We start from the raw sequence: 12,558 nt of genomic DNA on the forward strand, positions 1-12,558 counted from the left end.
GATTTATATACATTTATTTGCATTTCAGGGAGGGAAATAAGTATTTAATCCCCTTATATCCACTGAGAGTTCTGGTTCACATAGACCAGTTAGACCCTCCTGATCAACCTGTCAGTGACCTGACCAAGCTCATTGTTCAGGTCACACTGATGTTGGTGGAGAAGGTCTGGCTCTCAGTCTCTGCTCTAATTCATCCCAAAGGTGTTCTATGGGGTTCAGGTCAGGATTCTGTGCAGGCCAGTCCAGGTCAGACTCTGTCCTCCGTGTCTTTATGGACCTTTCTTTGTGATCTGGTTCACAGTGATGTTGGAAGATGAAGAGCCGCTCCAAATGGTTCCCACAAGAGCATGGAAGAATGTTTTGGTATTCTGGAGCATTCAGTTACTTTCACTGGAACTAAGAGGTCTGAAAAACAAGCCCACACCATCATTCCTCCTCCACCAATGCAGTCTGAAACGTCCCGTTCTCCTGCAACCTCCAAACCCAGACGGGTCCATCAGCTTTCCAGATAGAAAAGTATGATTCCTCCCTCCAGAGAAGACGTCTCTACTGCTCTAGAGTCCAGTGATGGTATGCTTTACACCACTGCATCCACGCTTTACATTGTACTTGTTGATGTGTGGCTGGATGCAGCTGCTGCCAGTTTTCGTGGTCGACCACTTGGTGTCTGAGTTGCTGTTGTTCCTAAACTCTTCTATGTCGTTCTGATAGAGCTGACAGTTGACTGTAGAAGATTTAGGAAACTTCAGGACTGGATTTGTTGTACAGGTGTCATCCTATGACAGTTCCACTCTGGAATTACTGAGATCCTGAGAGAGGAACATTCTTTCACTGATGTTTGTACAAACAGTCTGTATGTCTGAGGGAGGATTTATACACCTGTAACCAGGACAGGTTATTAGGACATCTGATTCTGATCATTTGGATGGGTGAGCCAGTACTTTTGGTTACATAGTGTATATTCTCTTAAGAGGATTTCTTGATTTTCTATCTCTTACTGTTTAAATGAACCATCAGGGGGAGAGAGTGTCAATTCATTTTGAAGAAATACTAATTTACTCCACTGAAACCAAAAGTACAAATAAAATTAACTCTCTCTAGAAAAAAGTCAACAGTTTAAACAGTCACTTGTTAAGTCTGAATTTATTCAAAACAAAATGTCAAAGTAAGCATGATTTGTTTGATAACATTTACAATACTTTTGCACATTTTTTTAATTTATGAATGTAATAATTACATCTCATTTATCAGAGCTGCACACCTTTAAACTGCTAACTGGCCAACAGAACTTTACAGTAAAAATGTCCTCTACCAACAGAGTTCAGTCATTTCAGTTTTCAGGTAAATGTGCTGAAAATGTCTAGCTTTTAGATTCAATATTCAACATGCTATTGCACTTTAGAATTATAAACGTTTAAACAGACAAAACCATAAAAATGACTTCAAAAGCAACTCTTCAAAAACAGCAGGGAGACATTCAGAGCACCACAGGTTTAAGGCACTCATGGATTTGGATTAGCTTGTTAGGAGATCAGCTGCTAACATTTATTTTGTGTTTTATTTTTTGGCTAATAAAAACATAAATTCCAGACATCATTATTATATTTCAGACCCCTGAAAGTTGTTGATTTATTATTAATTACATCCTAACATGGTTGATCATCAATGCATAATATTCAGTCTTCTACTTTTCTAGTGAATCAGTACATCAGAGTATCATGATTTCCCAGAGACAGTCTGGAACTAAAGCAACACTGTAGTGTTGCAATGCTTTCAAGGCAAAATCACAGAATATTAAAGTGCAAAGTGGTGATTAACAACGCGATAAGAGCTGGATGAAACTATCAAATGACAGCTCTCAAGTCACGCTATGAACTCCTTGTAGCTGCTGTCTTCTGCGTTGCAGACAACAAGGTGGACTGGATCACGCTGAGCCTCACAGTTTGGATTTGGGAGTCTTTTCCAGGAGTATCTTCATATCCAGTAGAGCGTCCTGCACTGCCTCAGCCAGACGCCCCGCGTTTGTTTCCTTACAGCTGTTAAATGATGACACAGCAAAATTGATGTGGTCCTCCATAGGGTTGTAGCATACACCATACCCATTGGGTACAACCGGACCAAAACACATGACGCAGTCGGTCTTGGAGGGTACCTAAGAGGAGAAGCCATTTAGTCAAACGTTGTCCCATATGTAGCTTTCATTTATTGGTGTCTAATCATACCTGGCTGGTGGACAGTTGATAGTGTAGGGCTTTAGCGTAGGCAGGGTCTGTGAAGATGGCAGGAACACTAAGATCTTCCTCAGCAGCCTGCATCTTCAGGCCCAGCAGATGTCTGTCTATGGCTTGGCCACTGATTGCCTATGAAGAACGACAAAACTATTTGACAACAATAATAACTCCGTTTGGTCTACCCAACCTGCAGCTCCAGATCCACATGTGTCTCTTATCTCTCCATGGTGGATCCTTGGACAAACATAACATAATTCATGGAGACTGCTGATCCAGACATGTCGACCGTCAGAGTCAGCAGCTCCTGATAATGTCTGTCTAACCAAAACTACCTAAAGAAAACAAACAAACAAAGCCTGAAAACTAAGACTACCAAGATCCAACCCTAAACTAAAATAACAAAACCCAGCAGAGTAAGTAAGACTGTTGAGGACAAAGAGGGGAAAAGGAACGAAAAAAACCCCAAATTTTTAAAGTAAGGAACACTTAATTAGCATTTTATTACATTTACATTTATAAACTGATGTCTGAGGTTCACATAGATGATAAACTATGTAGGTTTTTACATTCTGTTGACCTGAAGACGTCTTGTTTGATCAACTCTACCTCCAGAATCAACAGATTTTATATGTAAGAAGAACTTTGGTAAAAAGTTTGATCTTTTATGAGTTAAAAGCACATATTGTTTTATGATGCACAAAAATCTCATTGACAAATGCTAGGTTCTTTTTATATTTTTGCCTTTGTTTGTGCCAAAAAATAGACATAATTCATATTTATTATTAAAAAAAGGTCATGAATGAATCCATATTTCTTAAAGGCTAAAAGTAAATCTATGCGGCTCCTTCTAGGTTTTGATTAGTAGAAAACTAGAACAAACGGCTCTTTTACTGTTAAAGGTTGCAGACCCTGGTCTAAACTTCTAAGAGAACCGCCACTCCACCTACACCTGAGCAAGTGACATTAACCCAGATTATTGTCCCATACTGGATACACACTCATTAGCTCAGCGAGGAAGCATCACAGCGTCGGTGTCAACAACACTGCTGTCTCCAATTTATACTTTTGATCTAACTTCCAGCTGCTGCTGTAAGTCCAGCAGGTTTATCCTCCCGATCAGTTTGGATCCTGTAAAAAATCGTTCCTGTTCCGCTGCTTCTTCAGCAAAATGTTGTTTTATTCTAAAGTGTGTTTAGATCAATACACAAATATTTGAGTTATTGTGAGCAGGGTGGACCAACAGGGAGCACAGCAACATTGTATAAGGTGATGATGAATATTTTCCTAGTGCATGTGTCACAATAAAAAGAGTTGGAATATGAGAATGTGAATTTTATCTAACAATTAACATTTTTAGGCACTTTTCTAGAAAAAATACATGTTAAAAAACATAGCAACTTTTCACAAAAGCTTCCACAACAATCATACATTTCTGCTGCAGAAATCCTGGAGGGTCTGAGTGGAGGAGGAGCTTTTAAGAATATCACCATGGAGAGGGCTAATAAACATGGCTAATTTGGCACAAACATCTACTAATAAGGCAAACAGCCTTCTAACTTTTTCTTGCCAAACAGAAGAAGGTGCTGACAAGTGGCGAGGGTAACTTCCGACCCCACCCCGCACACACAGTTTATTTGCCGTCACTCACAGGTGGTGAATTTTTGCCAGGAGCCGGTTACTTTCAGGTCCCTGATCAGACTCTGACACTCTAACACCAAACATGTTCTTAATTTTTATTTCAACGCACAAACACACACAATGGATACTCACTATGTTGGTGTAAGACCTGTGAGCCTGCACAGCTTTCTCCATCAGGTCACGCTTCACTGTGTTCTGTGCAAGCAGACATGGTTATGGTGAGGATGACGGGTTGCACTTTTCTTTCACAATGAACGACTGACTGGATGGACCAAATGTAGTTATTTAGTTTAGCGTGTTGGTTTGGACACTTATTCCAATCTCTGTGCAGAACTGCTGCTGAGACGAGCTCTACTTCACACCCGGACAGGTGAGAGAAGGTGTGGAGAAGTGAAGATGGTATGTGGTAAAGTACACAAAAGTCTGCTCCTAAAGTAGCTCTGTGACAGTGACCAGAAACTTTTTGTGTTGTATTGCAGTCTGGACAGTTAGAACTGCTGCTAACCTGTTTACCAGGGTCATCAAAGGCCTTGACAAAGGAAGCAGAGGCCGTCGAGGCTGACCGGATGGTGTCGGTGCGGCCTCGTCTGAACATACGCAAAGAGGCACTTTCATATGTGGGACAGCAGCTCTGGTACATCCTGCAAACAGAAACATGTACACATCGATCCAAAAGATTCTACTTTTGCTTCTTCATCTGGGTAATAACAAGGGCTAAGAGGTGAACTTTCCCTCTGGACTGATGCTTTTTTTACCTATGACATCGGCATGGTCAGTTCAAGCTCTGTAGCAATTACCATGACAACGCGTCACATGGCGTATCAGATAGTCCACTTTTTGTGAAAAACGATTTAAACAAACAAACAAAAAAAGCTAGATCAAAGCTTTTATACTGAAGTGTTCATCATCGGAAATGGGCTTTGCGTCAGACAGTTCCCGTCTCTGGGTCGTCCTTCAGTTATCTATAATCCCTTGATCTTTAACTCTGACCGTATCCTGTAAAAATCCAGTTCCACCTCCAAGTATAGAAATGTGCATCACAGACGAGACGTTTCCTTCCTTTAACTAAACACGTACCTGTAGTAGGCCAGCTGCAGGGCCATCTGAATGAAGGCATCAGGGCTCATCTTATACATTTTGGGGACGTTTTTCCCAAAGTGCTCAAACACCATAACCTTCATGTCCAGGTCTTGTGCTAGTCTGTGTGGAAACATAAAGCAGCGAGGGAGATGCATGGTTACCAAGAACATGAACACTCTTTACAGTCAAAGTCCAGGAGATAGAAAGGTCTGTGTATAAAGATGACAGGCCTGGAACGAGAGGGCTGGACGGCGGTCAGGCCTTCAGCCACTTCACTCACTTGTCCATACTGCGCTTGGCCTCCTCAATGTCTTCCTTGATGTCTGGCGTGATGTTAAAGAGTAATTTCTGAGGCACAGGTAAAGATGATGTTGGAGATTCAGCTGCTTCTGCCCTCCTCCTGCTCCCACAAACCAAACAGAGGATTGAACTACCACACATCAGATGGTCTCAGCACCACAAACTAGGGCTGGGCGATATGACAAAAAAGAAAATCACAATTTTTAACATTTTATTTCACGATTTCGATTTTATCACGGTTTCTTTAAAATAAATTCAAATTGACAAAAAAGGAATTATAATGATTTTAGTTGAAAGAAGTAAACACATTTTTAACAAATATTTATATTTATTCAAATTTGAATTTCAAATGTATTAAAAGTAGGGGTGTAACGGATAATAAAACTCACGGTTCGGATCGTGTCCCGGTCTTAGGGTCACGGTTCAGATCATTTTTCTGATCAGTAAAAAGTAAAAAACAGCTAAAAACAACAAAATAAAAGCTAAAGATATTTTTGGAAATGCTTGAAATTGTATATTCAATAAGCATATAAAGTACTTTACACACACTATATCATCAAAACATTTGGTCATTGAGGCCTATTTGTTAAAACAGATTTAAACTTTGAACACAAATAACATGCTAAAACATGTAGTTTCTGATTACATTTACATGTTTTTAGACCAAATCTACAAAAACTGAGAGAAAAAGAATGCTTAAAATACCCTTAAAATACAAACGTTCTTGTGCCATCCCCCTAATGTCCAAATTGAATCATGAATAAAACAGTTAAAATTATTTTTTGGTATTAATTGTTTTATTGAAACTAACTATGGGAACATTTGAATATTTAAAATAATACATATCTGTAAAACGTGACACTCCTGTGCTCGCTTTTCCTGATGATTTTTGATCTCTTTGGCTTGCCATACAATCGTCCTCTGACGGCACCGGCGAGTGCGAGGCGTGCGCTCGTAGGGGGTGGGGGGGGTCCGCGGTACACACGTGTGCCAGTCAACAAGCTTTTGTCTTCTCGCTGTTGCAGCTTTTCGTAGAAGATCGTGATAAAACGATCTCTCAAAAATGACCCATCGTCAGCTTTGGAGATCGTGAGACGGTTTTATGTCGTCATATCGCCCACCCCGACCACAATGACATTCAACTATTAGCAAATTAGCTCCAGAAGCTTGGAAAGCAAAGTTTTTGTTGGACATGGGATCAGCTAACAGGAACAATACATGCAAAAACATAAAAGACATTTTTGCTGCATGGAGTTTGCAGGAATTCTGCCCTAAAAAGATTCCATGGAAACAAAAGGTCTGATGTTTGTTTTTCATTCATTTGAAACACATTTTAAAAGGTAATCACACAATTATTAAGTAAATCCTTACTTTTTCAATTTACATGAATGCATCCAGTCAGCGTTTTAAAGAAGTGTTCTGTTTTCTTTCAATCCAAAGGATCCGAGTAACTTACGTGAACTCCACAACATGGTCGATTAAGGCCACAATGGGCGGGCCCTCAGCTGGAGCGTGCTCGTAGTTTGCACCACATGACCCATCTTGTCCAACAATAAACTGGAATAAAAAGGAAAGACAAAAAAATGGATACTCGACCTTAACTAAACAGGGGATAGAGAACAGCACATGTCTCTGTACATAAAAAACAAACCAATTCCCCTATGCTGAGGATAAGAGGAAAGTTCATTTATCAAGCCAAAAAGACACGTAAAACAAACAAAAAGCTTAATTCACCCAAAAGAATGTTTAAAGCCAACCCTCTCATTTAATGTATACATGTGGCTCAACAGTCCAGACACTTTAAAAAGGATGCTAAATCATTGTGAAACCAAATCTGTTCCAGGAATTGAGTCATTTTTTCAGGATGAGCCCGAGGTTAAAAGCCCAAGTGTAATCTACCTGATATTGGTACCAGGGCTTGCCATGCTGAACATTGAACATGTGAAGTTGTCCTCTTTGTGTTCAATCGCTTTTCTCGGACCATGAAGAATGAGCCCAGCTAGCTGTTGGTTTACCTGCAGAGTCTTGTCAAACCAGCGGTTTCCACTATGCTGAAGGCTGCCTCCACCATGGAGCATCTGAGTGGCAGCATTGCTTCGGTGTGTTTCCTCGGTGACTTGAGGCTTCGCTCCATCAAGGCACAGTGTAAAGATGCTCCTCTGGATAATGGAAACCGAGTCTTTGTTGACCTTGTCTGGACGAGAAATCCAGAGTTATGTTCAAACACCAGTTAAGCCTTCATTCACAACCTAAGAGGAAACGTCTGAATATGCTCTTATGCTCTTGTCAGAAAACCAAAATGACATTTGTGAAAACATACTTTTGAGGTAAAGCCGCATGAAGGATATACATGTGGTTTAAGAGTCATTTCTTTTAGACATTTGTACCAAAAAGGTTATTCTGTTCTTCAGCTCAAATTCATTTTTCTGAGTTGTTTCTTCCGTTTGATGATTTTTGACATCTGCTCTTGAAACATCTAAAACATCAGTCTTCAACCTGCAGCTCCAGATCCACATGTGTCTCTTTAATCTCTCCAGTGTGGATCCTTGGACAACATAAAATAAGTCATGGAGACTGCTGATCCAGACATGTCGACCGTCAGAGTCAGCAGCTCCTGATAATGGCTGTCTAACCAAAACTACCTAAAGAAAACAAACAAACAAAGACAGAAAACTAAGACTACCAAGATCCAACCCCAAACTAAAATAACAAAACCCAGCAGAGTAAGACTGTTAAGGACAAAGAGGGAAAAAGAACAAAAAAAGCATTTTTTAAAGTAAGGATTACTTAATTAGCATTTATTTAATTTACATTAGTTAAATGTATAAATTGATGTCTGAGGTTCACATAGATGATAAACTATGTAGGTTTTTACATCCTGTTGACCTGAAGACGTCTTGTTTGTTCAACTCTACCTCCAGAATACAGAGCATCTTTTATTTTGAAAATAAGTAAAAAGAGAAAGAAATCCCATTTTGAGAGATGCTAGGTTCTTTTTATGTTTTTGCTTTTGTTTGTGCCAAAAAAGACATAATTCATATTTATTATTAAAAAAGAAGGTTGTTAATCCAGATCCAAATTTCTTAAAGCCTAAAGTAAGACTATACGGCTCCTTCTAGGTTTTGATCAGTAGAAAACGAGTCCAAACGGCTCCTTTACTGGTTCCCAACCCCTGTTCTACCCACTGAACGTTCTTCCCCACACCTCTGAGACAGTCGACAGATAAATGACCAGGACTCTCCACAGGATGTAGAGCAGGAGAACATTTTAAAGTCCATCTGACCTGCAGAACAGAATCCTGGGAGGAAGGATGGTCACTGGATGGAATATTTTCCAATAGAAAGAGAAGCACTTTGTATTGAGTAAGAGGTCCCACAGTTCCAAACCAGAGACCCCTGAAACACCCAAATAATGTCAGAAAAGAGAACTTTTTCATCCTTTCTGCATAAAGGAGATGCAGCTTCTTCTGATACGTCTGTGATGTCTCTACAAATGTCCTCATCAGATTAATTCAACCTCTGTATGGGTCACGGTTTCTTCTAGCCTTTAGCTAAACCTCCTGCAGTTTCTTCAGTTCACAGCTGTCAAAGTACGTTGGTTCTACACATGATAATGAGAGGAATGACTTCAGAGCAAAGGGAAGGGACCTTTGATGAGGTTTAGATAGGCCTTTCCCCAGGAATCCCGATGCATGGTGGTGAGGATGCCTACAGGCTCGGCGCTGGGTTCTGCTGCAGCTCTGCAGATCCTCTCCAGCTGAACGTGAAGCTGCTCCACCGTCAGCGGACTCCCATCCCTGTTATACACGTCCAGCTCAAAGAACTGGTTTCAGGTCAAAAACAGCTAGGATGAGTTTACGGAGTGAAACAACAGTACAGACAGCTGTTCTGAAGAGCGATGCCTTTCCTCAGCCAATCATCATGGCTAATGGGATTCAGAGACGTCCTCACCTGAAAGTTGTGTACCACAGTAATGTGTCTGGGCGGGGGGGAACTCTTGGCATGGTTCACCACAGAATCTCTCTTCAGACCAGGGATCCGGCAGGATGACAGAACTTCGTAGTACTGGTTCATACACAGGGGCTTCCCCCCCATGTACTCCACTGGCAGAGTCTCACTGAAACACAAACCAGTTCCACCATCAAACCGACGAACCAGAGATGACTCTGCCACAATCTCTCCACTGAAGCATCCCAAACTTAATCATTGACTGATATAGAGTGACCCGTTCTTCCATCACGTTCCAAACAGGAAGTTCCTGCTGGATCCAAGAAGCCGAGACCCACCCAGCTGTCCAGTCGTCTGAGTAGTATAGCGTGGTCGACTGTATTACTGAGATCCAGTAAAACTAGCAGTGACATATTTCCACTGTCCGTATTCAGACGTGTATCATTAGTCACTTTGGTCAGAGCCGTCTCAGTGCTGTGGTTCTGTCTGAAGTCTATGAAGTCCATGGTGTGAATCAGTGAAAGACAACAAACATGATTCAAGGGTTCAGTGAGGTGAACACTTACTTGTCAATCATTGTCTTAAAGTCCAGAACACCTGCTATAAGTTTGGCAGCAAACCTGGGAAATGAGAAACTTTGATGAGAACAATTAATTCAAAAAAACAAAAATGTCAAGGTGGAGTTCAAGAAATAATGTATAAAATTATTGTAAATGTTTGCATATTAGTCATCTGAATAAACCATGTAATGTTCTTAAAATGTCTACATTCAAAAAAAACACAAACAGATACGTAACACTTAGAAATGGATGCAAGACATTGTACTGAACCAGTATTAGAACAGCGTTACGTCACAAAGGCTGCAGGCCTAAACCGTAGAAATGCATCAGCTCTTCCACATCATGGATTTTGACTAAAATGTGTTTTCCCAGAACCCCCATCTACACTGTCAGGATTAGTGCACTGAGAGCTTCCACCATGCAGCTCCCAGGACAGAGACTCTCCTCTTCAAGAAAAGACGCTTTAGTAAATCTGAGATGTTTTTGTAGAGAGAAGTGATCTTATGGTTACCATGAGGGCATTTATCCCACAGGGTCACGAGTTTTTAATACCAAAGTCCCACTCCAAAAATCTTTCAATCTGTTATAAAAGTGGTCTTTTAATTATCATGATGCCATTTTTAGGCCAAATCTAAAAACGTGTATTGTTTTCTAGGACATAGTTTCTGCAGAGCAGCAGGAGTTCATCAGAAATTTGCCTTTGCATGAGTTGTGATCAGGACTATTGCCGCAGAAGTGTGTCTGTGCTGATTTCCCATCATCCTTTGGTCTACACTCTCTCCTGCTAGCTTACAGCCCCTCACAACCCCAGTGGTTCAACAAAAATGTTGATCAATAGAGCACTCCATCCATACAGTTTAGATCCAGATTCCAGCTCAGAGAGGAAAACAAAGATGTTCATGGATCTATTTGTCTGTGAGTGGATGATCAGAATGGAGCGGAGCAGAGAGACTGTGGTCTGCAGATTGTAGTTTGGACGTAAAAACTACAAATTTTTTCAGATGGCATGTTTAGTCTGCTCCTGATTCACCATGATTAAATAGAAGCACACTCAGAAATGCAGTTTTAATTCTCATTTTCTTTATAAATCTCCTCCATCATGAGAACAACGCTAAAAGAACACCAAAAACGTCATTTTCATTAGAGTGAGTCTTTAAATATGATTTCAAACTCTTTTATGTGCCTGTTTCTCTGTGTTTTCATGTAGATTATCTAACTTTGTCTTTTAATAACAGTAATAAAAAATGTCCTGATGAACTTCAGCATGTTTTTTTAAGCAGCTGTAGTTGAGAGTCTAATGTAGAATGTGTATTAAGAACCTTATTTGATCCTTCTGATCGCTGAAAGTCCTCCGCGGCAAAACCAACCCAGGGCTGGAATGGACCACCACCGGCATCCGGTACTCCAGATAAGCCACTTGAACCCACCAGTCGGACAACTGCAGAACGTAAAAATCTAGATTGAGTCCCTCCTGTAATATGTTGCTTTTAGATGTTCCAAAGTGAACAAACACCAAAAAAATGAAGGATATTACTACACACTGAATCAGACTCCCAAAGGTTAAAAGACAAAGATTTGTGTCTTGTTCATAGAGTTTACCCAGTTTTCTGCACGGCGTGCTCTCTTTTCAAGGCTTCTCTGCAGTCTTTCTCCAATCCCTCCTGTTTTCTGGAACTCTTCCACCAACTTCTTGGTGTGTCTCAGGTCGTCGACGTCTGTGATGGGTTCTAAGGCAGCGATGTAGCGCTCACAGGTCTGCTGAAGGGGGGGCACAGGCAGAGTAGGCAACCCCTGCTGATGTGACCGGTATCTCCCGGAGACCCGAGTCACCGACACCGGCTTGACAAAGTGCTGAGGTCTCACTAATCCACACGCTTTCGCCATCCCCACCTGCACCAGGCAGACGCAAACATCACTACAGGTCTGTTGATGAATGTGATGCAACTCAAAATGTAAATGTCTTCCTGTTTGACGTCATCATTAAAGGATGCTCAGTCTGTTAGAACTGTCTGTTCTCCTTCACAATCTACTGGAATTATTGTGTTAATGGTTGAAAACTTATAGTCAATTTAAAGAACATAAACACTGGAGCTGCGTGTTAAAGGTTAATCGTCAGAAACAGACATTAGGTTGAGGCTCTGCGCTCCTTCGACATTGTACTGTACATTTTTTCCTCATAAAACTTAGCAAAATGTCGTCTATCAAGTGTACTACACTAACAGTGAGGCAGTACTTTTTACTTGTAGCCACTATACTATACTCACGTGGTCTGTAGTACAGGAACTATACTGTAATTTGATGTAATGTAACTGAAAGGTAAATAAACAAACGAAGGGTAACTGGTCACGTGATTGGTTGGGTCTGTGTTTGGCTGGCTGTGCATTCACCTTTGACCCGGTTAGCTTGAATTAAACACAGTAGCTAGCATTAGCTTCCCCGCTCAAACTCAGACAAACACCAGAAACTGACCACCAGGAGACATTCTGTCCGCTACCAGGCAGATATTCTAAATGTTCAGGTCACAGAAACTCGCAGTAACGACACCGGGATGACCGCGAGTGACTCCGGGCGGTCGAGCGCAGGCGCCGTACTCACCGCCGTTTTTCTGCAAATGCCCCACATTCTGTCCCGACAGGAACGCCCCCTGCGCGGAGTCCAGCTGCACCGTCAGCCCGCTTCCGTTACCGCTCTCTGACTGTCCCGTTTCAGTCCCAAATGGCGCAAACAAGCCCGAAGCAGCAGCAGGTTCGTCAGCCACCGGAGTGCCGCTGCGCAAACCTGAGTGACGTCACTGCCACGCTA

At 41.3% G+C, this 12,558-nt stretch overlaps 1 protein-coding gene across 3 annotated transcripts; it reads right to left on the reverse strand.

The window, feature by feature from the left end:
- Positions 1–1,115: 1,115 nt before the first annotated feature.
- Positions 1,116–12,558, reverse strand: crata (carnitine O-acetyltransferase a). Of its 3 annotated transcripts, none has more exons than XM_024268480.2 (14): positions 12,352–12,558; positions 11,356–11,646; positions 11,076–11,194; positions 9,763–9,816; positions 9,200–9,365; positions 8,897–9,071; positions 7,265–7,443; positions 6,706–6,806; positions 5,230–5,349; positions 4,947–5,069; positions 4,375–4,510; positions 4,002–4,064; positions 2,223–2,360; positions 1,116–2,152 (listed from the first exon to the last, which is right to left on the reverse strand). In XM_024268480.2, the coding sequence occupies exons 1-14, from the start codon at positions 12,376–12,378 to the stop codon at positions 1,937–1,939; spliced, it is 1,908 nt and encodes a 635-aa protein (XP_024124248.1). In that variant the 5' UTR covers positions 12,379–12,558; the 3' UTR covers positions 1,116–1,936. The 3 variants fall into 3 exon arrangements, with proteins under 3 accessions (XP_024124248.1, XP_024124250.1, XP_024124249.1); XM_024268482.2 differs by lacking the exon at positions 12,352–12,558 and adding an exon at positions 12,144–12,324; XM_024268481.2 differs by lacking the exon at positions 12,352–12,558 and adding an exon at positions 12,021–12,126.

The sequence above is a fragment of the Oryzias melastigma genome, linkage group LG12 (genome assembly GCF_002922805.2).
Source record: "Oryzias melastigma strain HK-1 linkage group LG12, ASM292280v2, whole genome shotgun sequence".
Lineage (NCBI taxonomy): Eukaryota > Metazoa > Chordata > Actinopteri > Beloniformes > Adrianichthyidae > Oryzias > Oryzias melastigma.